Source organism: Aedes aegypti, chromosome 1 (genome assembly GCF_002204515.2).
Source record: "Aedes aegypti strain LVP_AGWG chromosome 1, AaegL5.0 Primary Assembly, whole genome shotgun sequence".
In the NCBI taxonomy this organism is placed as follows: domain Eukaryota; kingdom Metazoa; phylum Arthropoda; class Insecta; order Diptera; family Culicidae; genus Aedes; species Aedes aegypti.
In genome coordinates, this window is record NC_035107.1 from 298891240 (window position 1) to 298915269 (window position 24030).

General features: G+C 46.1%; 1 protein-coding gene across 1 annotated transcript in view; it reads left to right on the forward strand.

Annotated features, from left to right (window-relative positions):
- LOC5565937 (protein serrate) overlaps positions 1-24030 on the forward strand; it is a 206572-nt gene that overhangs the window by 102766 nt on the left and 79776 nt on the right. The window contains exons 4-7 of the mRNA XM_021838237.1: positions 11791-11845; positions 12141-12246; positions 12338-12486; positions 13115-13175. Of these exons, the coding sequence (XP_021693929.1) occupies positions 11791-11845; positions 12141-12246; positions 12338-12486; positions 13115-13175 (371 nt within the window). The remainder of the gene's footprint in view (positions 1-11790; positions 11846-12140; positions 12247-12337; positions 12487-13114; positions 13176-24030) is intronic.

The following is a 24030-nucleotide window of genomic DNA, read 5'->3' on the forward strand; positions in this document are numbered from 1 at the left end:
AATTCCTGGAGAGTTCCTTGAAGATATCTTTGCAAGAATCTTTGTAGAGATTTTACTAGAGGAATCCTTAGAGAAGTCCTGATAGATTTTCTAGAGAAATCTCTGATGGAATACAAGGAAAAATCGCTGGAGAAATCTCCGTTAAAATTCCTATAACAAATCCTAGAGGAATCCTTGGAGGAATTTCTGGAAGGATCCCAGTAAAGATTTTCCTGGAGGTATCTATAAAGGAATCACTGGAAACATTCTAGCAGGAACTCCTTACGCAATCTCCAAATAAAGGAATCCCTGTTGAAATATCCCTGCAAAAGTTCCTGGAAGACTACGGGAGAGATTATCTTGGAGAATTTTCTGATAAAATCCCTGGAGGAATCTCCGAATGAATTGCTGGTGACATCTCTGGAAGAGTCTATGGAGATATTTCGGGAGGATTTTTTGAAGAAATCCCTACAGATTTTCTTGGAGGAACCCCATGGAGCCCCATTTTAACTGGTCATTTGATTGCTGACAAAAGTTATGATTCGTCAGCGATTAAAGGCCCAGAACAGTTCTCTAAAATAAACTTTTAGATGAATCCCTGGAGAATTTATTAAAATAGTTGGGTAATCCTAAATATCCTTTAATTCCTTTGGCGATTTTGCTAAAACTATCGCTAGGAGAGTCTCTGGAGAAAACTCTTGAGGAATCCTTTTAGGAATTCATGAAGTAATTGCTTGTGGAATCCCAAAAGAAATTCCTTGTTGAATCCCTTCAGGAATTCCATGTAGAACCTTAGGAGCAATCCGTTGAGAATTTCTGAAGAAATCTCCGGAGTAATTCCTGTTAGATTTTTTTGAGAGGACTACCTGTGAAATACACTGAATGCATCCTCGAAGGCATTTCTGAAGATGTATCTGGAGTAATCCTAAAAGAAGTTGTCCTTGTTTAACGCCAGCAGGAATCCCTGGAGAATCTGCAAGAATCCCAGTCGATATTTTTCTGGAGGAATGCTTGGAGAAGTCTCTGGAAGAATTTGTGGAAAAATCTCTGAAGATACATCATGAGGAATCGCTTGAAAAATACCAGGAAGAATCTCTGGAGGAATCCCTGGACCAATCCTTGAAAAAGTTTATGCAAGCTCGACGAACCAATATATATGTTCGCGCAAACATTCTGCAACTAGCATAAATTTTCATGTATCGCATGCACTGTGTAATCAAAGCTTTACGGTGTTTTAAAGCAAAACGTTACAGTAGCTTGAATTGAACATTTTCCTGTTATAATCGACAAAATAAACGGCGTCAGTCAATCGATCATCTCGATTATTCAGCAATTCAGCTATCGATAAAAAATAAATCGATTAGTGAGTCGATTAATCGATTAATCGAAAAAATCGATTAATTTGCGACAACCCTAGGCCCGGTCTCTGGATGCGAGCGATCGATCGTGCGGGAACGCGCAGGGCCAATAAATTTAATAGATTTGATGAGGTTATAGTTAATTTTCTCCCATTTTTGCGTTTGCCCGTGTGTGGTGTCTATTTTTCGGGTCGCACGTGTGGAGATTCGTGACGGAGAAGATGAGACACCGGAAGGGTTCGTGCGGGAGGCACAAGACGTCGTCCGACGTCCGTTTATTTTGCTTTTATGTCTTGTTTGGTGATCTCTTAATATTTGATGTGATGCTTACCTTCTTCGGAGACGGATGACGAAGCCACGACATCGAGACTTGTCTGGCTGTGTTACGACATGACACAGAAATTTACATTTGTGTCCACTGCGGGTGGAGCGATAGACGTTTTGAAGCTACATCCCGCATCTCCGCGGCGAGGAATGTAGCAATTCGATTTGAATATAATATAATGGGTTTATTATGATTGAATTAAATAGTTTGCTTAGGAAATACTCGGGATACGCTGATATCACCGCAAATGGAAGCGTTTCACAACGCCATTGTCGTAACTCACAGCCTACTTCGTCAATCATCGCCGGTCGAAACGTTTTGACAGGAAGTGACCACTTTCGTTCCGCTTAGCCACCGCATTAGTTCCTCGGAGATTTCTAGGTTACGGCGCAAAGCCCGCATTCAGGTCAGCTTCCACCTCGCGAAAGGGCGAAAGGGAAACCGAACAGCCGACCGGAAGCACTTGTCCGACGTAAGACGGCAGCCCCCGCGAATCGCCTCGTCAACAAACCTCCAGCTCCAGCTTAAATCATCCCATATTTCACTCACGATCCGAGCGCAATTGACTTTCGCTTCAAAACCGCCTTAAAACTCACTCGGGGCGTCGATTCCCATGGCAGCAGCGAAGCAATTAGGCGCGGGATTGATGCTGCTGGGCTAATTATTGGCACTATTTCCGCCACTTTATTGCGCTCGCGATCGAACGCGCCCCGTAAAGATTCACATTTTTTTTTGCACCACGACGATCCGGACCCCGCACATCGCAGTTCCATTTGCCATTTTTCATAACCCACCCCTGCGTTTGTGCGCCCCGTCTTTTTGCCCGCTCCTGAGCCGTCGCGGGCGGGCGGTAGAAAAATGGTAATTGCGAAAAAGTAAAACACCGGCAGCCGCGCACTGCATATAAAACGTACTTAAATGAGCGAAAAATATGGCAAGTCAAACGGAGGAAACCGAGAGGGGGCACTCGACGCGGGGAAACATTCATTTGAAAAATGATAGCTCTTCCAATCCCTGGTTCTGCCGCGTCGCCTCAAATCACTGCTCCTTCGCTGAAGCGTAGGGCGTAGAATCAACAGTGTTTCCAGAGCAATTACAGGCGATTCACGACTTCTGCCTCGTTTATTATTGGTTCGGTGCGGGACGCCCCCTCGTTCGCTTCCATCAAGCGAGCAAGCGTGGAAGTTATGAATATTCATCTCGCATTTCTCCATCGTCGGTGGCTACATGCTGCAGCCAATCAATCCACCGCCAACTACGTCGACTGATGATGCGCAGCAGGCGAAAAGTTTCCTCTCCCAGAAGACGACCTGCTCGCATGCAAATCCACAGTGCATCACTCGACTGCGAAAAGTCGTTGGATCGCAGTAGCTTCTGCCCATCATCATCATCAACGTTGATCGTTCGTTACCGTTGAAGATCGCGTGTAGGATCCCAAAACCGGCAGCCTACTTACTCCGCATCACGCTTTTCTCAGGTGGCGTGCATGCAAAATTTGAACCCTCTCCACCGGACGTATTAATTACGGAAATTTAATAGAAGATATGATACTGTAGCAGCACATGCTCGTTCTTGCGATCAAACGATCGAGGCAAAGAATCTAATGAAGTTTCGCAAAATTGCTCGGACGAAAGTGATCGCCTCCTGTTCAACAGGAGAGCCCGCAAGATCGAGATCACGAACTGACGATCGATTGAGCGAGGAGAGCAGATGCCGCATCGATTATGAAAGTCAGTTGCGCCTGGGCAAGGAGCAAAAGTAGCAGCTGAACACGCCTCATCACTCATTCCTTAGGCCGATGCGGAGGAGGTGCAGCGGCAGAAGAGACGATCGGCAGCAGCGTGGTGAATACGTAATGATCCTTACCGGATCGTGAGAACTTTTGCTGAGACGTCGTCCAACTGCTGCACTGCCGCTACCGACCGACTCGTCTCGATGCAAAAGTGGCGAGACGAAGGATAATTGGTCAATCCGAGAGTGATGCGGTGCGTGAGTGAGTGTGTGTGTGTGGTTTACTGGGATGCAATTTTCGGAAGGAAGGAAACTTACAAATGTTAGGAATTTGGACATCAATAAACGATCAACGATAGTAACGATAGTATTCGATATTGAATTGTGAAACTGATTTTTTTAACCACTTGAACATTTTGAAATTAAATCTTTTCATTATTTTAAGTAGAATTACTTTCAAAATCCTGCTTAGGATTGTTTTAGAATCTTGCTTAGGATTCTTTAAGCAGTTTTGATAGACTCACACTCAAATCTCAATCAATACGCTCTCCCGTGAGAGCAAACTCATTAGAGATCTGCATCGCAAATCTCACGCTTGAGATTTTGATGCAAAATCACTCAATCAACTCATACCGTGAAAAATGATTCAGTCTCAAAACCCGTCAAAAACTCATGAAACCTGTATGTTGTTGCTTACGTTAGAAAGGGTTACTATAATTTTACCAGACTAACAAGAAATTATTGCCGTAAGTGAGTAAACTGTGGAAATACGAGACAATGAGTCAAAAAGATGAGCCAACTGATCCATGACTTTTTGACTGCTGATTTGCGTGATTGACAATTCACGCATGAAAAATCTCAAGCGTGATTTGTGAGAAATTGAATTTTTCACAACACTGTCTCTCAGAATCCAGCTCAGGATTCTAATAGCATCCTCAGGATTCTATCAGAATCCTGCTCAAAATTCTCTCAGAATTCTGCTAAAAATTCTCTCAGAATCCTGTCAGGATTATCTCAGAATTATACTGATGATTCTCTCAGAGTCCTGCTCAGGATTATCTCAGAATCCTGCTCAAGATTCTCTCAGAATCCTGCTCAGGGTTCTCTCAGAATACTACTCAGGATTCACTCAGAGTCCTGCTCAGGATTATCTCAGAATCCTGCTCAAGATTTTCTCAGAATCTTGCTCAGGATTCTCTCAGAATCCTTTATTATTATTATTATTATTATTATTATTATTATTATTATCATCTCTATTAACGAGATTTGCAGCCCGAGGCGAACTCTCAGAATCCTGCTCGGGATTCTCTCAGAATCCTGCTCGGGATTCTCTCAAAATCCTGCTCGGGATTCTCTCAGAATCCTGCTCAAGATTTTCTCAGAATCCTGCTCAGGATTTTCTCAGAATCCTGCTCAGGATTCTCTCAGAATCTTGCTCAGGATTCTCTCAGAATCCTTTATTATTATTATTATTATTATTATCATCTTTATTAACGAGATTTGCAGCTCGAGGCGAACTCTCAGAATCCTGCTCAGGATTCTCTCAGAATCTTGCTCAGTATTGTCTCAGAATCCTGCTCAGGATCCTCTCAGAGTCCTGCTCAGGATTCTCTCAGAATCTTGCTCAGGATTCTCTCAGAATCCAGCTCAGATTTCACACAGAATCCTGCTCAGGATTCTCTCAGAAACCTGTTCGGGATTCTCTCAGAATCCTGCTCAAGATTTTTTCAGAATCCTGCTCAGGATTTTCTCAGAATCCTGCTCAGGATTCTCTCAGAATCTTGCTCAGGATTCTCTCAGAATCCTTTATTATTATTATTATTATTATTATTATCATCTTTATTAACGAGATTTGCAGCTCGAGGCGAACTCTCAGAATCCTGCTCGGGATTCTCTCAGAATCCTGCTCGGGATTCTCTCAAAATCCTGCTCGGGATTCTCTCAGAATCCTGCTCAAGATTTTCTCAGAATCCTGCTCAGGATTTTCTCAGAATTTTGCTCAGGATTCTCTCAGAATCTTGCTCAGGATTCTCTCAGAATCCTTTATTATTATTATTATTATTATTATCATCTTTATTAACGAGATTTGCAGCTCGAGGCGAACTCTCAGAATCCTGCTCAGGATTCTCTCAGAATCTTGCTCAGTATTGTCTCAGAATCCTGCTCAGGATCCTCTCAGAGTCCTGCTCAGGATTCTCTCAGAATCTTGCTCAGGATTCTCTCAGAATCCAGCTCAGATTTCACACAGAATCCTGCTCAGGATTCTCTCAGAAACCTTTTCGGGATTCTCTCAGAATCCTGCTCAAGATTTTCTCAGAATCCTGCTCAGGATTTTCTCAGAATCCTACTCAGATTTCATTCAGAATCCTGCTCAGGATTTTCTCAGAATTCTGCTCAGGATTCTCTCAGAATCCTGTCAGGATTATCTCAGAATCCTGCTCAGATTTCACTTAGAATCCTGTTCAGATTTCACTCAGAATCCTGCTCAGGATTTTCACAGACTCCAGCTCAGGATTTTCTCAGTATCCAGCTCAGGATTCTTTCAGAATCCTGCTCAGGATTCTCTCAGAATCCGGCTCGGGATTCTCTCAGAATCCTGCTCAGGATTCTTTCTGAATCCTGCTCAGGATTCTTTCTGAATCCTGCTCAGGATTCTCTCTGAATCCTGATCAGGATTCTCTCTGAATCCTGCTCAGAATTCTCTCAGAATCCTGCTCAGAATTCTCTCAGAATCCTGCTCAGTGTTCTTTCAGATTCCTGCTCAGGATTCTCTCAAAATCCTGCTCGGGATTACTTTGGGATGCTCTCTGAATCCTGCTCAAGATTCTCTCAGAATCCTGCTCAAGATTCTCTCAGAATTCTTGTTCAATTTTGTTTCCAAACTTCCGAGAAGAAGCTTTCCAAGCTTCTGAGAGGAAGCTTTCCAAGCTTCTGAGAGGAAGCTTTCCAAGCTTCTGAGAGGAAGCTTTCCAAGCTTCTGAGAGGAAGCTTTCCAAGCTTCTGAGAGGAAGCTTTCCAAGCTTCTGAGAGGAAGCTTTCCAAGCTTCTGAGAGGGATCTTTCCAAACTTCTGAGAGGAAGCTTTCCAAGCTTCTGACAGGAAGTTTTCCAAGCTTCTGAGAGGAAGCTTTCCAAGCTTCTGAGAGGAAGCTTTCCAAGCTTCTGAGAGGAAGCTTTCCAAGCTTCTGAGAGGAAGCTTTCCAAGCTTCTGAGAGGAAGCTTTCCAAGCTTCTGAGAGGAAGCTTTCCAAGCTTCTGAGAGGAAGCTTTCCAAGCTTCTGAGAGGAAGCTTTCCAAGCTTCTGAGAGGAAGCTTTCCAAGCTTCTGAGAGGGATCTTTCCAAACTTCTGAGAGGAAGCTTTCCAAGCTTCTGACAGGAAGTTTTCCAAGCTTCTGAGAGGAAGCTTTCCAAGCTTCTGAGAGGAAGCTTTCCAAGCTTCTGAGAGGAAGCTTTCCAAGCTTCTGAGAGGAAGCTTTCCAAGCTTCTGAGAGGAAGCTTTCCAAGCTTCTGAGAGGAAGCTTTCCAAGCTTCTAAGAGGAAGCTTTCCAAGTTTCTAAGAGGAAGCTTTCCAAGTTTCTGAGAGGAAGCTTTCTAAGCTTCTGAGAGGAAGCTTTCCAAGCTTCTGAGAGGAAGCTTTCCAAGCTTCTGAGAAGAAGCTTTCCAAGCTTATGAGAAGAAGCTTTTCAAGCTTCTGAGAGGAAGCCTTCCAAGCTTCTGAGAGGAAGCTTTCCAAGCTTCTGAGAGGAAGCCTTCCAAGCTTCTGAGAGGAAGCTTTCCAAGCTTCTGAGAGGAAGCTTTCCAAGCTTCTGAGAGGAAGCTTTCCAAGCTTCTGAGAGGGAGCTTTCCAAGCTTCTGAGAGGGAGCTTTCCAAGCTTCTGAGAGGGAGCTTTCCAAGCTTCTGAGAGGGAGCTTTCCAAGCTTCTGAGAGGAAGCTTTCCAAGCTTCTGAGAGGTAGCTTTCCAAGCTTCTGAGAGGTAGCTTTTCAAGCTTCTGAGAGGTAGCTTTCCAAGCTTCTTTGAGAAAGCTTTCCAAGCTTCTGAGAGGAAGCTTTCCAAGCTTCTGAGAGGAAGCTTTCCAAGCTTCTGAGAGGAAGCTTTCCAAGCTTCTGAGAGGAAGCTTTCCAAGCTTCTGAGAGGAAGCTTTCCAAGCTTCTGAGAGGAAGCTTTCCAAGCTTCTGAGAGGAAGCTTTCCAAGCTTCTGAGAGGAAGCTTTCCAAGCTTCTGAGAGGAAGCTTTCTAAGCTTCAGAGTGGAAGCTTTCCAAGCTTCTGAGAGGAAGCTTTCCAAGCTTCTGAGAGGAAGCTTTCCAAGCTTCTGAGAGGAAGCTTTCCAAGCTTCTGAGAGGAAGCTTTCCAAGCTTCTGAGAGGAAGCTTTCCAAGCTTCTGAGAGGAAGCTTTCCAAGCTTCTGAGAGGGATCTTTCCAAGCTTCTGAGAGGAAGCTTTCCAAGCTTCTGAGAGGAAGCTTTCCAAACTTCTGAGAGGAAGCTTTTCAAGCTTCTGAGAGGAAGCTTTCCAAGCTTCTGAGAGGAAGCTTTCCAAGCTTCTGAGAGGAAGCTTTCCAAGCTTCTGAGAGGAAGCTTTCCAAGCTTCTGAGAGGAAGCTTTCCAAGCTTCTGAGAGGAAGCTTTCCAAGCTTCTGAGAGGAAGCTTTCCAAGCTTCTGAGAGAAAGCTTTCCAAGCTTCTAAGAGGAAGCTATCCAAGCTTCTGAGCGGAAACTTTCCAAGCTTCTGAGAGGAAGCTTTCCAAGCTTCTGAGAGGAAGCTTTCCAAGCTTCTGAGAGGGATCTTTCCAAACTTCTGAGAGGAAGCTTTTCAAGCTTCTGAGAGGAAGCTTTTCAAGCTTCTGAGAGGAAGCTTTCCAAGCTTCTGAGAGGAAGCTTTCCAAGCTTCTGAGAGGAAGCTTTCCAAGCTTCTGAGAGGAAGCTTTCCAAGCTTCTGAGAGGAAGCTTTCCAAGCTTCTAAGAGGAAGCTATCCAAGCTTCTGAGAGAAAACTTTCCAAGCTTCTGAGAGGAAGCTTTCCAAGCTTCTGAGAGGAAGTTTTCCAAGCTTCAGAGTGGAAGCTTTCCAAGCTTCTGAGAGGAAGTTTTCCAAGCTTCTGAGAGGAAGCTTTTCAAGCTTCTAAGAGGAAGTTTTCCAAGCTTCTGAGAGGAAGCTTTCCAAGCTTCTGAGAGGAAGCTTTCCAAGCTTCTGAGAGGAAGCTTTCCAAGCTTCTGAGAGGAATCTTTCCAAACTTCTAAGAGGAATCTTTTCAAGCTTCTGAGAGGAAGCTTGCCAAGCTTCTGAGAGGAAGCTTGCCAAGCTTCGGAGAGGGATCTTTCCAAGCTTCTGAGAGGAAGCTTTCCAAGCTTCTGAGAGGAAGCTTTCCAAGCTTCTGAGAGGGATTTTTCCAAACTTCTGAGAGGAAGCTTTCCAAGCTTCTGACAGGAAGTTTTCCAAGCTTCTGAGAGGAAGCTTTCCAAGCTTCTGAGAGGGATCTTTCCAAACTTCTGAGAGGAAGCTTTCCAAGCTTCTGGGAGGAAGCTTACCAAGCTTCTGAGAGGAAGTTTTTCAATCTTCTGAGAGGAAGCTTTCCAAGCTTCTGAGAGGGATCTTTCCAAACTTCTGAGAGGAAGCTTTCCAAGCTTCTGGGAGGAAGCTTACCAAGCTTCTGAGAGGGATCTTTCCAAGCTTCTGAGAGGAAGTTTTCCAAGCTTCTGAGAGGGATCTTTCCAAGCTTCTGAGAGGAAGCTTTCCAAGCTTCTGAGAGGAAGCTTTCCATGCTTCTGAGAGGAAGCTTTCCAAGCTTCTGAGAGGGATTTTTCCAAACTTCTGAGAGGAAGCTTTCCAAGCTTCTGACAGGAAGTTTTCCAAGCTTCTGAGAGGAAGCTTTCCAAGCTTCTGAGAGGGATCTTTCCAAACTTCTGAGAGGAAGCTTTCCAAGCTTCTGGGAGGAAGCTTACCAAGCTTCTGAGAGGAAGTTTTTCAAGCTTCTGAGAGGAAGCTTTCCAAGCTTCTGAGAGGGATCTTTCCAAGCTTCTGAGAGGAAGCTTTCCAAGCTTCTGAGAGGAAGCTTTCCAAGCTTCTGAGAGGAAGCTTTCCAAGCTTCTGAGAGGGATTTTTCCAAACTTCTGAGAGGAAGCTTTCCAAGCTTCTGACAGGAAGTTTTCCAAGCTTCTGACAGGAAGTTTTCCAAGCTTCTGAGAGGAAGCTTTCCAAGCTTCTGAGAGGGATCTTTCCAAACTTCTGAGAGGAAGCTTTTCAAGCTTCTGAGAGGAAGCTTTCCAAGCTTCTGAGAGGAAGCTTTCCAAGCTTCTGAGAGGAAGCTTTCCAAGCTTCTGAGAGGAAGCTTTCCAAGCTTCTAAGAGGAAGCTATCCAAGCTTCTGAGAGGAAACTTTCCAAGCTTCTGAGAGGAAGCCTTCCAAGCTTCTGAGAGGAAGTTTTCCAAGCTTCTGAGAGGAAGCTTTCCAAGCTTCTGAGAGGAAGTTTTCCAAGCTTCTGAGAGGAAGCTTTTCAAGCTTCTAAGAGGAAGTTTTCCAAGCTTCTGAGAGGAAGCTTTCCAAGCTTCTGAGAGGAATCTTTCCAAACTTCTAAGAGGAATCTTTTCAAGCTTCTGAGAGGAAGCTTTCCAAGCTTCTGAGAGGGATTTTTCCAAACTTCTGAGAGGAAGCTTTCCAAGCTTCTGACAGGAAGTTTTCCAAGCTTCTGACAGGAAGTTTTCCAAGCTTCTGAGAGGAAGCTTTCCAAGCTTCTGAGAGGGATCTTTCCAAACTTCTGAGAGGAAGCTTTTCAAGCTTCTGAGAGGAAGCTTTCCAAGCTTCTGAGAGGAAGCTTTCCAAGCTTCTGAGAGGAAGCTTTCCAAGCTTCTAAGAGGAAGCTATCCAAGCTTCTGAGAGGAAACTTTCCAAGCTTCTGAGAGGAAGCTTTCCAAGCTTCTGAGAGGAAGTTTTCCAAGCTTCTGAGAGGAAGCTTTCCAAGCTTCTGAGAGGAAGTTTTCCAAGCTTCTGAGAGGAAGCTTTTCAAGCTTCTAAGAGGAAGTTTTCCAAGCTTCTGAGAGGAAGCTTTCCAAGCTTCTGATAGGAAGCTTTCCAAGCTTCTGAGAGGAATCTTTCCAAACTTCTAAGAGGAATCTTTTCAAGCTTCTGAGAGGAAGCTTGCCAAGCTTCTGAGAGGGATCTTTCCAAACTTCTGAGAGGAAGCTTTCCAAGCTTCTGGGAGGAAGCTTACCAAGCTTCTGAGAGAAAGCTTTCCAAGCTTCTGAGAGGAAGCTCTCCCAGCTTTTGAAAGGAAGCTTTCCAAGCTTCTGAGAGGAAGCTTTCCAAGCTTCTGAGAGGGATCTTTCCAAGCTTCTGAGAGGAAGCTTTCCAAGCTTCTGAGAGGAAGCTTTCCAAGCTTCTGAGAGGAAGCTTTCCAAGCTTCTGAGAGGAAGCTTTCCAAGCTTCTGAGAGGGATCTTTCCAAACTTCTGAGAGGAAGCTTACCAAGCTTCTGAGAGGAAGCTTTCCAAGCTTCTGAGAGGAAGCTTTCCAAGCTTCCCAGCTCTCCCAGCTTTTGAAAGGAAGCTTTCCCAGCTCCTGAAAGAAAGCTTTTTAAGATTCTAAGAAGACTCCGGTTATTTATGTTGCATCCCCTTTTTACTTTCCGAATTTAACCTAATTAATTTAAAGGAACTACGCTGAGCTACCTGAAAAAAAACTCATCTCCCTGTGGCCATTAATTTAAATTCCTTTCTTCCGCCCTTTCCCCCTGTTTTGGGACCTACAATCAGCCTCTGCACCGGTGAAAATTTGCATAAGCCAATAGAGAACTGCAAATCTTATCGCCCCTTTGCGATCTTCCCGGCGGATTTGTGCGTTTTTCACCGGATTTTGGAATTTCTCTCGCGCTTCTCTGTTAAGTTTTTTTTTTGCGAAATTCCGCATAAATTACCACCGATGTCTCCGTAGACCATTTAAGCTGCACACGAAAAAACAGCAGAGAAACGAAACACACTCGATGACAAAGTGGATTCCGTCGGATGGATTAATTTGCGACCATCTAAACAACGGCGCTGTCGCATTCGATTTTTCGACTTCTGTCGGATTATCGTCGGAAACGAAAGAAAAGTTGCGAATTTATCAAAGTAGGCTAAAATTATCATTATGACGACGCTAAGTAGACATCGGTAACCGTTAAAATTAGGCTTCCGTGGCAACCGCGCTTTGGACGGGGGTCGTTCTGAAACCCGTTCTAGTTAATTTAATCCGCGGGAGCTCGACGTGGGTGGTTCTCTTCTGGACTTCCGAAAACAATGGGGGAAATTAATTAACCGCCTAGCACGCAACACCCCCAAGCCTCTGGTTGCGTTCAGTTTTCATTGAATTTTAACTAATTGCCCTTGTTTCTAATCGGAGTGTTTCATTTTCTTCTTCTACCTTTCCCAGAAATCGTTCACGCTCATTCTGCAAGCCCTGGACATGTACAACGAGTCCTACCCAAGTAAGTATTCGTGCGATCGGCATCATCGCAGTAGGCAGGGGTGTGAAAAACACATGTTCCCACTGCATCGAACCCTGATCGCGAAAAATCGCACCATTCTGGGTCGATTTCGTGAGCTGTAATTCGTCATTTTTCGCTTAGCGAGAGCGTTAACGGCGAAATTAGCATAAAGATCTTGTTACGTCGCCCTGCGCGGTCGGTTGCCTCTGCGAGTCGATGATGCTCTAATTTGTATGCCCTTGCGAGAAAACCAACATGGATGCTAATTAAGGATTTCTGTTCGTCTTTCCAACAGTTGCCGACCGGTTGATCGAGGAGACTTCGTTCTCCGGTGTCATTCTGCCGTCGCACGAGTGGAATACATTAGATCACACGGGGAAGAACGCCCGGATCACGTATCGGTAAGTTTCGTCCCGTGAAGCAAAGCCCTGCGCATTTTTTTTTCGGGTTAATTTATTTTCCTCTCTTGTTTTTTTGCTCCGAAAACAACAGGGTCCGAGTGCAGTGCGCCGACAACTACTACAACACGACCTGTACGACGTTCTGCCGGCCCCGGAACGACCAGTTCGGGCACTATACCTGCGGCGAGCAGGGCAACAAGGTGTGCCTACCGGGCTGGCAGGGCGCCAACTGTGAGCAAGGTAAGCCCATTTCATAACCAAACAACAGTGACGAACTGACAGTTCGTACGGCGCCGCCGTCGGTGATCGATTAGTAGACAGTGCCGACGCCGCATCAAACAACGGTGGTCAGTTAGCTTGTCGTAACGTCGGTAGTAGGCCATGGTTCACAAATCAAAGCCGATCCGCGGTGGAGAAGAGCTCTGTGCTCGCGACTGTGACTTATGACAGGAGAAATCCGCCGTTGTTGTTTCTTATGTAAAATCGGTCAGAGAAACGAAAGCGCCATGCGGCGTCGCTATCTTTCTCCGAATGGCCCACGATTTGATTGACCCCGAATCGACCCGCGACGAACAACCGCCGTCTACCGAGTTTTACTGCCTCTAATTTCCCAATTTTATTGCTCCTTATCGGGGTAGGGAGATTTCTAGTCGGTCGGCTGCTTTTTTCCGTTAGCTAACGGGTCAAAAGTCATCAATCTAATTAAATGGCCACTCAGGCAAGCATATTTGGCAACACTGCGCCGATCGATCGCCGACCGCGGTGACATCTCGAAAGTCGTAGACACATTTATGATACACCCCTGACTAATTCCGCCTACTAACATAACTTTCTCTTTTGTTTCTTCTCTTCCGAAAAAATCGAACAGCAATCTGCAAGCCGGGATGCGATCAAATTCACGGCAAATGTGACCAGCCCGGGGGATGCGAGTAAGTATACCCAGAAAAACCCACATTATCTCAATTTAATTAGCCCGGAGTGACAATGTTGTACGTCGGAAAACAATCGCAACCGCTCCCGTGACAACACAACCATTAGACAAGTCGATTCGGGCAACTCCGCCTCGGCTCGAGTCCCGACCAATCGCAGTAGGCCGCCCGACCGACTCGATTCGGTAGCTCTAACGGCAACGGAAAACAAGCCATAGACAATCGCGCGCCGATGTTCGCTCGTTCGGTCGTGATCTGGAGCGCTATTGGAAAATATTTTACCCACCCCTGACTCCCGCGCTCCCTCTCCCGCAAATCGCCCGTCTAATTAGCTCTTTCTTCTATTTTACGACCTCCCGATGCACTTTTTTGCATCCAATGTCTTTTTGTCGAATCCGTAACTTGTGTTCGTGTTTAGTTTTGAATTCGCACAAATGGGGGCTTCCGTCGTGAGCTATCCGTGACTTGGAGGCCCCTCCTCCTCCTTGGACGAGACGAGGACGAACCCGTTAAATGGTTTTCGGTTCGCCGTCATCGTGGGCCACGCGGGGGTCACAGCCGAGGAGGAGCCGAACACCATAAATTACAACCACTTTTGCCTACTGTTTGCCGTTTCGTGCCATCGCCCGCGCCTGTGTTCAAACATTCACAAACAGTACTACTCCGAGGAGGACATATATTAGTAGAAACAAATAGCATTGTAACATTACATGGCGTTTGATGTTGTTTTGCGGTGAGAACGGGAGAAGGGGGCGCATTTCAGGAAGAAGAATGGGAGTAATTTATCACGACTCAAATGATCGTAGTAGACAATGGGAGTTTTGGTCGTGGTGCGGTTTTTCGTTTGAAAACTGACATTTGTCGGTTATTGTGGGGAGGATCATGGCTTGCTGCGGTGGGATCGTTTAGTTGAAGAACTGATGTGGTGGGATTTCAGAATTTCGCATCGCGGGATGGAGTTTTCTGAAAAAGCTTCTTGCAAGTAGCCGCAAAAGCTTCTATGAAGCTTTTAAGAGTGCTTTTTCGAAACTTCTGGAAGAGAAACTCTTGGAAGTTTCTCACAAGCCTTTCTAAATGGCTCCCTAAGGCACATAGAAATGTCTCCAAAGAAACTACACTAAAATGATACTACTCAAACACGTCTGCAAAGTATTTCTGAAGGTTCTACAAGGAATATTTCAAAACATTCTTTAACATTTTTCCTGAAGTTTGGTTGCTAAAACTCCTTACTGGAAAAGCTTCCGGTAAGATTTTCAAGAGTCTTTTGGATAGCTCTTCAAGAGGCATCCAGCTAGCTCTTCCAGAGGAAGCTCTGGAAGAGGCTTCTGGGATACCCTTGAGAAACTCTTTTAGAGGCTTCCGAAGGCTTCTGGGAAGCTCTTCGATAGGCTTCTAGGAAGCTGTTTCGGATGATTCTGAGAAGCTATTCAAGAATTTTTTTGCCAGCTCTTTAATGGGATTTTGAAAACCTCTCCCCGAGGCTCGGGGAAGCTCTTTAAGAGGCTTCAGGATGCTCTTCCAGAGGCTTATGGAAGGTCTTCCAGAGGCTTCTGGAAGCTCTTCCAGAGACTTCTGGAAGCTCTTCCAGAAGCTTTTGCAAGCTCTTCCCTAGGCTTCTGGAAGCTTCTCCAGAGGCTTCTGGAAGATCTTCTAGAGGCTTCTTGGAAGCTCTTCCAGAGATTTCTGGGAAACGTTTCCAGAGACTTCTGGAAAGCTTTTCCCGAGACTTCTGGAAAGCTTTTCCCGAGGCTTCTTGAAGCTTTTCCAGAGGCCTTTGGAAGCTCTTCCAGAAGCTTCTGTCAACTCCGATAGAGGCTTCTGAAAGCTCTTACAGAAGCTTCTAGATGCTCTTCCAGAGGCGTCTGGAAGTTCTTCCAAAGGCTTCCGAGAAGCTCTTCCAGAGGCTTCCGAGAAGCTCTTCCAAAGGCTTCCGAGAAGCTCTTCCAGAGGCTTCTGGAAGCTCTTCCAGAGGCTTCTGGAAGCTCTTCCAGAGGCTTCTGGAAGCTCTTCCAGAGGCTTCTGGAAGCTCTTCCAGAGGCTTCTGGAAGCTCTTCCAGAGGCTTCTGGAAGCTCTTCCACAGGCTTATGGAAGCTCTTCTAGAGGCTTCTGGCAACTCTGATAGAGGCTTCTGAAAGCTCTTACAGATGCTTCTAGATGCTCTTCCAGAGGCGTTGGAAGTTCTTCCAAAGGCTTCCGAGACACTCTTCCAGAGGCTTCCGAGAAGCTTTTCCAGAGGCTTCCGAGAAGCTCTTCCAGAGGCTTCTGGAAGCTCTTCCAGAGGCTTCTGGAAGCTCTTCCAGAGGCTTCTGGAAGCTCTTCCAGAGGCTTCTGGAAGCTCTTCCAGAGGCTTCTGGAAGCTCTTCCAGAGGCTTCTTTAAGCTCTTCCAGAGGCTTATGGAAGCTCTTCTAGAGGCTTCTGGCAACTCTGATAGAGGCTTCTGAAAGCTCTTACAGAAGCTTCTAGATACTCTTCCAAAGGCTTCTGGAAGTTCTTCCAGAGGCATCCGAGAAGCTCTTCCAGAGGCTTCCGAGGAGCTCTTTCAGAGGCTTCCGAGAAGCTTTTCCAGAGGCTTCTGAGAAGTTCTTCCAGAGGCTTCTGGAAGTTCTTCCTGAGGCTTCTGGAAGCTCTTCCTGAGGCTTCTGGAAGCTCTTCCTGAGGCTTCTGGTAGCTCTTCCAGAGGCTTCTGGAAGCTCTTCCAGAGGCTTCTGCCAATTCTGCTAGAGGCTTCTGAAAGCTCTTACAGAAGCTTCTAGATACTCTTCCAGATGTGTCTGGAAGCTTTTCCAGAGGCTTCCGAGAAACTCTTCCAGAGACTTTTGGAATGCTCATCCAGAGACATCTGGGAAGCTCTTCCAGAGGCTTCTGGAAAGCGCTACCTGAGGCTTCTGAGAAGCTCTTTAGAGGCTTCTGGGAAGCTCTTTTAGAGGCTTGTGAAAATCTCTTTATTTTAAATGCTCTTCCAGAGACTGCTGAAAAACTCTTCCAGAGGTATCTTGCAAGTTCTTGCAGACGTTTCTGGGAAACTCTTCTCGAGGCTTCTGGGGAGCTTTTTTAGAGGATTCTTCGATTCTCACTCTTCACACCTCACTCTTTATTCCTTATTTTTCACTCTTCACTCCTCATCCCTCATTCCTCACTCCACATCCCTCATCTTTCATTCCTCATTTTTTATTCCTCATTCTTCACTCATCATTCCTCACTTCTCACTCCTCATTTTTCACCTCTCACTCCTCATGCGTAGTTCCTTTATCTTAACTCCTCCTTCCTCATTCCTTGTTACTTACTCCTCACTCCTTATTCCCTATAACTCACTCCTCATTCCTCATTCCTCATTTTTCACTCTCAATTCCTAAATTCCCAATCTACAGACATCACTCCTCATTCCTCGTTCTTCACTCCTCACTCCTCGTTCTTTACTCCTCACTCCTCGATCTTCACTCCTCGTTCTTTACTCCTCACTCCTTGTTACTTACTCATCACTCCTCATTCCTCAATTATTACTACTCACTTCTCATTTCTCATTCCTCACTCCTCATTTCTCATTCCTCACTCCTCATTTCTCATTACTTACACCTCATTCCTCACTCCTCATTGCTCACTTCTCATTCCTCACTCTTCATTCCTCATTCTTCCTTCTTCATTGCTCATTCCTAACTCCTCATTTCTAATTCCTAACTTCTCACTTTTCATTCCTCACTCATCACCCTTCACATTCACTCCTCACTCCTCATTTCTTACTTCTGATCCCTCACTCCTCATTCCTTACTCTTCACTCCTCATTCCATATTCCTCAATTCTTATTCTTCTCTCCTCACTCCTCATTCCTCATCTCTCATTCTGCATTTCTTACTCCTCACTCTTCATTCCTGATTCTTCACCTCCTCACTTCTCATTACTCAATTCTCGTTCCTTATTCCTCACTCCTTACTCTTCACACCTTACCCCTCATTCCTCATTTCTTATTTCTCATCTCTCATTGCTCAGTCCTCATTATTCAATAGGTTTTCCTCACTTATCACATCTTATTAGTCACTCCTCATTTCTTATCTCTCATTTCTTGCTCCTCATTCCATATTCGTCACTCCTCATAGATTTACCCACTCGGGGGAATCGCTTTACCCTTTCGGGGGATTTACTTTACCCTCTCGGGGGAATTACTTTACGATCTTGGGGGAAATGCTTTACCCACTCGGGGGAATTGCTTTACCCACTCGCTGGATTCGCTTTACCCTCTCGGAGAAATTACTTACCCTCTCGGGGGGAATGCTTTACCCACCCGGGGGAATTGCTTTACTCACTCGGGGGAATTACTTAACCTCTCGGGGGAATTGCTTTACCCTCTGAGGGGAATTGCTTTACCCTCTCGGGAGAATTACTTTACGATTTCGGGGGAAATGCTTTACCACCTTGGGGGAATTGCTTTACCCACTCGCTGGATTCGCTTTACCCTCTCGGGGGAAATGCTTTACCCATCCGGGGAATTGCTTTACTCACTCGGGGGAATTGCTCTACCCTCTCGGGGGAATCGCTTTACCATCTCGGGGGATTTACTTTACCCTCTCGGTAATTCCCACTCGCTGGATTCGCTTTACCCTCTCGGGGGAAATGCTTTACCCATCCGGGGAATTGCTTTACTCACTCGGGGGAATTGCTTTACCCACTCGCTGGATTCGCTTTACCCTCTCGGGGGAAATGCTTTACCCATCCGGGGAATTGCTTTACTCACTCGGGGGAATTGCTTTACCCTCTCGGGGGAATTGCTTTACCCTCTCGGGAGAATTACTTTACGATTTCGGGGGAAATGCTTTACCCACTTGGGGGAATTGCTTTACCCACTCGCTGGATTCGCTTTACTCTCTCGGGGGAATTACTTACCCTCTCGGTGGAATTGCTTTACCCACTCAGGGGAATTGCTTTACCCTCTCAGGGGAATTGCTTTACCCTTTCGGGGGAATTACTTTACGATCTCGGAGGAATTGCTTTACCCTCTCTGGGGGAATTGTTTACCCTTTCGGGGGATTTATTTTACCCTCTATGGGGAATTGCTTTACACTCTCGGGGGAATTTCTTTACCCTCTCAGGGGAATTGATTTACAGCGGGGATTCGCTGGTTGGAACACGACTGCCTTCCATCTAACGAATCCGACCCGTTAGTTGGAACGACTGACAGCTGATGAAAATGCTCCAGAAAAACTCTCGGGAAATTACTCAACCCTATCGGGGGAATTTATTTACCATCTCGGGGGAATTACTTTACTTTACCCTCAATACACTTACCAACTGCGCCATTGTAGTGTACGGAGCAACCGGCACATGCAAAGCTAATGACTCGAGCAGCCGGATTGCAGCAGGAGCAATTCCAGCACAACCTCATCGCTCAAAACACTTTACAAGACTGGCGTGTCATTCGTCTCTTCTCTTTTGCTTAGTTTTTCCTTGTTACTGATACTATATGCCCTTCTGCTTAGTTTATATCTTTTCTAATACCCCTCTCAATCCCTACAGGTAGCTCTTCCAGAAGCTTCTGGTAAGCGCTTTCAGACACTTCTAGTATGCTCTTTCCACAAGGCTTCTGGGAAGCTCTTTCAGGCGTTTCTTGGAAGCTCTTCCTAAGGCTTCTGGGAACCTCTTCCAGACGTCTCTGGGAAGCTCTTCCAGATGTTTCTGAAAAACTCTTCCAGAGGCTTGTTGGAAGCTCTTCCAGACGCTTCTGGGTTGCTTTTTCAGAAGATTCTGGAAAGCTTTTCCAGAGGATTTTGGGAAGCTCTTTCAAGCGCATCTAGGAAAATATTCCAGAGGCTTTTGGGAAGCTCTCTTGGAGCGTTTCTTGGAGATTCTTCCTGAGACTTCGGGGAACCTTTTCCAGATGCTTCTGGGAAGCTTTTCCAGAGTCATCTGGGAATCTCTTCCAGGAGCTTTTGGGAAGCTCTTCCAGACGCTTTTGGGAAGCTCTCCTAAAAGTTTCTGTGAACCTCTTTCAAAGTCTTCTAGGAAGCTTTTTCAGAATCTTCTTATCGGATTTTTTTTTTCCAGAGGATTCTGGAAAGCTCTTCCAGAGGTTTCTGAGCAAATCTTTTAGAGGCTTCTGAGAAGCTCTTCCTGAGGCTTCTAGGAAGCTCTTCCTGAGGTTTCTGAAAAGCTCTTTAAGAAGCTTATGGGAAATTCTTCCAGATGCTTATGGGAATCTCTTCCAGAGGCTTCTAGGGAGCTCTTCCAGAGACTTCTGGACAGCTTCAGGAAAGCTCTTCCAAAGGCTTTTGGGAATATTTTCCAGAAGCTTCTGGAAACTCTTCTAAAGCTTTTAGGCAGCTCTTTCAGAGGCTCCTGGGAAGCGATTCCAAAGGCTTCTGGGATATTCTTCTGAAGGCTTTTAAGAGGCTCTGGAAAGCTCTTCCAGAAGCTTGTGGGAAGCTCTTCATCCTGAGGTTTCTGAGAAGCTCTTCCAAAGGCTTAAGGGAAGCTCTTTCAGAGGCTTAAGGGAAGCTCTTTCAGAGGCTTAAGGGAAGCTCTTTCAGAGGCTTCTGTTTAGTTCATCTAATAGCTTTTTGGTAGCTCATCCAGAGGCTTCTAGGAGGTTCTTCCAGAGGCTTCAGGGAAACTCAACCAAAAGCCTCAGAGGCTTCCAGGAAGCTCATCCACTGGCTACTGGGAAGCTCTTCCAGAGGCTTCTACGAAGCTCTTCCAAAGGCTCCTGTGAAGCTCTTCTTAAGACTTCTGGAAAGATCTTCCAGAGGCGTCTAGGAAGTTCTGCCAGATGATTATGGGAAGCTTTTCTAGAGGCTTCGGGACACCTGTTCCAAAGGCTTTTAAGGAGCTCTCCCAGAAGCCTCTGGGAAGCCCTCCCAGAGGCTCTGTGAAACGCTTAAGAAGCTTCTTGCCTGATGTTCTTCCTGAGGCTTTGGAGAAGCAGTATCATGAGCTCCGAACTGCTGGGGACATTAATCTTAACTTTATAAGAAATTTTTAAGTCAGTAATCGCCGTCGATAAAATCTGGCTACCGCTCTGTTCTATAATTCAGCTATTCACCTTGTCGCATCTATTCCACTAAAAATTACAGATCCTGCCGGTTGCCAAGGTGAACTTCTCCAGATAATTCATTTTAAGCTTCGGCCTACTACATACCCGCATCGGATCAGCGCCAGTCGCATCGAACGGAATTCCACCCATACAGCCCAATCATCAGCCGGGATCGATCGAACGGGAAGTTCCAAGGTCTCTAGCCCCGACCACCACCACCGGCCCTTGTCCGCCCCTTTGTTTCCCTTTTATTCGAAGCTCACCAGTAACTAATTGAAAATTAATGGTAAATTACATAGGAGTAATCAAATCTATTAGATAGCAACTTCAAATTTTGACCACTCTCTCTCTCCCTTTCTATCTGTCTGCTTCTCCCTCTTGCTCGCTCATTCTTCGCCGAAGGGGATCATCGGGATTAGCTTCCGAGGGGCGGTGGCGGAGGAGCCGAGCAAGGCTTAGCCGCCGAAAACAGGTTCTACCGGATTTTTTTCTTCTGTTTTCGGTTCTTGTTGAACTCGACGCGCGGAGAAACGCTCATCATCAGCAACAATAACAAAAAGAGTGTGAGAAGCACGGTCTTGAAATCAAAATAATAGCACAACACGGCGAAGTCCACGACCACAACGGGGCCCGAAAGCCCCTGCACAAAACCCAACGATAATGACCTTAACTAATGATAAACACAGTGGGAAGGTGAGTGTGTGTGTGTGTGCGCGCGCAAGGGGGAAAAGGGCGATTAGGTAGATGAGGTGGAGGATTTTTTTTCTTCGGCTCAAGTGAGTAGCGCGTCCGAAATTGGGGAGACGAACGAAATCGAATTAAAACAATGTTACGCCGGCTTCGGTACGGCTTTTGGGACCAACCGAGGGAGCTTCTCGTGCTGTGTGACGTGTCAGAATCCAACCAATTCACAGCGTAATTAATTTTTTCCGATCAATTTCGTCGAAATTCCGAATGGGAGAACTGCTGGAACAGTAGGCCTGACGGAGTGTTCTTGTGGCTACTGCGATGCGAGTGCTTCCTCTGGCAGTGTATGCAAATTCGGCGTGAAGTCCCGAAGATCAAAACAAAAGAGCAGCAGGCCACGATTGTGCGATCGGGCGGGCGAAGCGCGGCGGCGCACACAGAACATCGGACACGTTTTCCACCTCATTATTTCGTAGAAAACACATGCAAAGAGCTTTCCGAAGCCAGTACCTGTTGAACATGGCTCGGCGGTGGTACGAAGAGGACGACGACGACATGCCAATGCGAACCGAGCCGAACGTTTCGGTAGACAATTAAAATAGCTGAAGCCGTGTCTATCAACCATTAGCATTTCACGAGGAAGAAGATGCAAATTTCGCCACTTCTCTTTCACCTGACGACGACGGAGAGTGCGCGCGCGGTAATGCGAGTAGGCCTATCATTTATCATTGTCGACCGACTCCGAAGCGAGAGGCCTTTTTCTGCAAACAAAGAAACAATCGAAGCAGGCTTCGCCTAGCTTCGGCCTAGAATTACGTTGCGTTGACGAAATTCGGTTCGCAATTAGTTTTCGCCGTGCGGTGCAAGGCGACAACGCGAAGGGTCTTTCTCATGACCTCATGGTGGTTAGGGTGCAACGCGACGCGAAGGGTGTCGCCATAAGTCACCTCCCGAGCGAAAAGTGTTAAGGTTCGGCTGGCGGCAGAGAAGTTCACCACTCCGGGGACGGGGCCAGATAAAATAATTAAGGTATTTTGCCCGGTTTGTGCCCGCTGTAACACGATCAATTTTCTCGCTTCCCTTTTCGGCCTTTGGAGAGGAGCAGCGGGCGATTCAGGCGAACCGATAGCCCCGTTGTGTTGTAGCCTATTTGGTGTTTCTTTTAATTAACTGCGTGATTTTAATTGTGACTCTGTTGCTCTTCCCCGTGGTCGAAGGTTTTTGGCGAGAGGCGAAGTGCAAAGCAGGAGATCGCAATTTAAAGATTGGACGAGGGACCCATCCAACTCCGGTTTCTGCTGCATGGGCTTTTGCTGCGAAGCAACCGGCCACGATCCGGGAATGGCACTGGCAAGGAAACGAGGTGAACAAATGAAATATGGTTGTTGCAACTCGATTTCTGTGTTGTGTTTCGGTTTCAATTGAAGTAGGTCCCATCTGTCGATCCATAGGCAACCATAGGCGCGTTGGACGGTAGGCAATTTAAATTGTTCGATTAATTAAGATTCTATACAAAACGTTGTCCTATGTGTTTGTCTGCAAAGAGGGGGAGGAGAAATTGCCACGATCGGTTTGAAGTTCGGAACCGAGCAGTCGAATCGAGGTGATGCTTGTTTTTCTTTTTGGAACAAAGTTCACAACTGGTCATAAGCTAAACATCGACGAAAACGTGATGAGGGGCTCTCTAACTGGTTCTCTAAATCTGGCGAGTCTTGTCGAGGCGTTTGCCAGGTCCGAAAGGGGCACAGTCGTGGAACTGCATAATGGGACAAGGCTTCGCAATTTATAATTCAATTTCCTCTCGTTTGCTTCTCTCTTTCCGCCAAGAGGCTGCGCAGCAATCAACGACCCTATCAGGAGCGTAGAGTCTTCGCAACAACCATAGATCTACCAACGACAAAGTAGGCGCCAACAAAACACGGTGACTCACGCGAAGCGCCCTTTCCGATGGTCATCGTCTAAGTAGGCCTCCTCCTCCGCCTAATAAAGATGTCCAAAGCCTACTAAAATACCCACTTTTCGACGAGCTTATGGAACGAAAAGAAATCTGACTGTTATCTCATAATTTTATGAGCCATTTCACCGTCCGATTCTTGCTGCCCGCATCTCCGCTTCGGGCGGATTATGAGCCCGTTTGATTTTTCCCCTAATACTTTTAATAGCTGTATTAAATTTTATAAGGAAGCAATCATTTCAATGCTTTCTTCTCTCATTTTCTCCCGTTCCGTACCGGTCCGTTTCTGCCGCGGCCACGTCCAAAGAGTACCGTTATGGAAGCGCACTTCGCAAACTCGTAACGCGCTGTCCACGGGAAACATTCTTGACCGCTGATCACATTTTCCGGATATGGTTAATCGAAGCAGGCGTTTACCGCGCAGAAGACGATCCCAAAGCCTCCTTCGCTCGGTTTTCCGCTGGCATCCACTCGATTTAATTAATAGTGCAACATTTTTTGCCTTCCTTCCACCTTAATCGCGTGCAGCAAATCCTCGGCTTAATCCAGGTGGCAAAAACAGGATCCACCAACATTTTCACAAACACTCATGAGCGAATAATTTTTGTATTTCCATATTTTACTCCTCGCGGGTTTCGCCAGCTAAGCGTGACTTCGCTTACTGCGCGACTACTTCAAGGCTTCCTTGGATGCCTCCTTCTCCGGACCATCGGTAATTAAGTTCACCTCTTTGTTCCTCGCAAGCTTCAAGGTAATTTCTTGCCAACTTCACCCCGTCCGAGAAAAACCATTAACATCCGCGCGAGAAATGGAAAACGAAGCAGCTAATAATAAGTAATGATATGTTTATATTTGTACTCTCTTTTTCCCGGAGCCCGGATTCGCGCGCGGCTTGGACAAAACGTTCGCCATTGCTGCTGCCGAACGTTGTTATAAAGTGCATTACATCGTTCACTGGTTGTATAGTTGCAACGTTGCAACAAGCGGTCGTCCTCCTCCGGAAAGCAACGACGACAGTCATTATTATTACATCGGTTTTGCTGCCCGTGGCGTGCTGCGAGCGAACCACAAGAACATTGTTGAAGCCAACACGATTCGCGACCGAAGATAATTCAATTAATTCCGAACCGGAGTCGACTACGGCACGGAATTTTCCCATCAGCAGCGCCTACTTGATAAAACTTCATCGCAGTA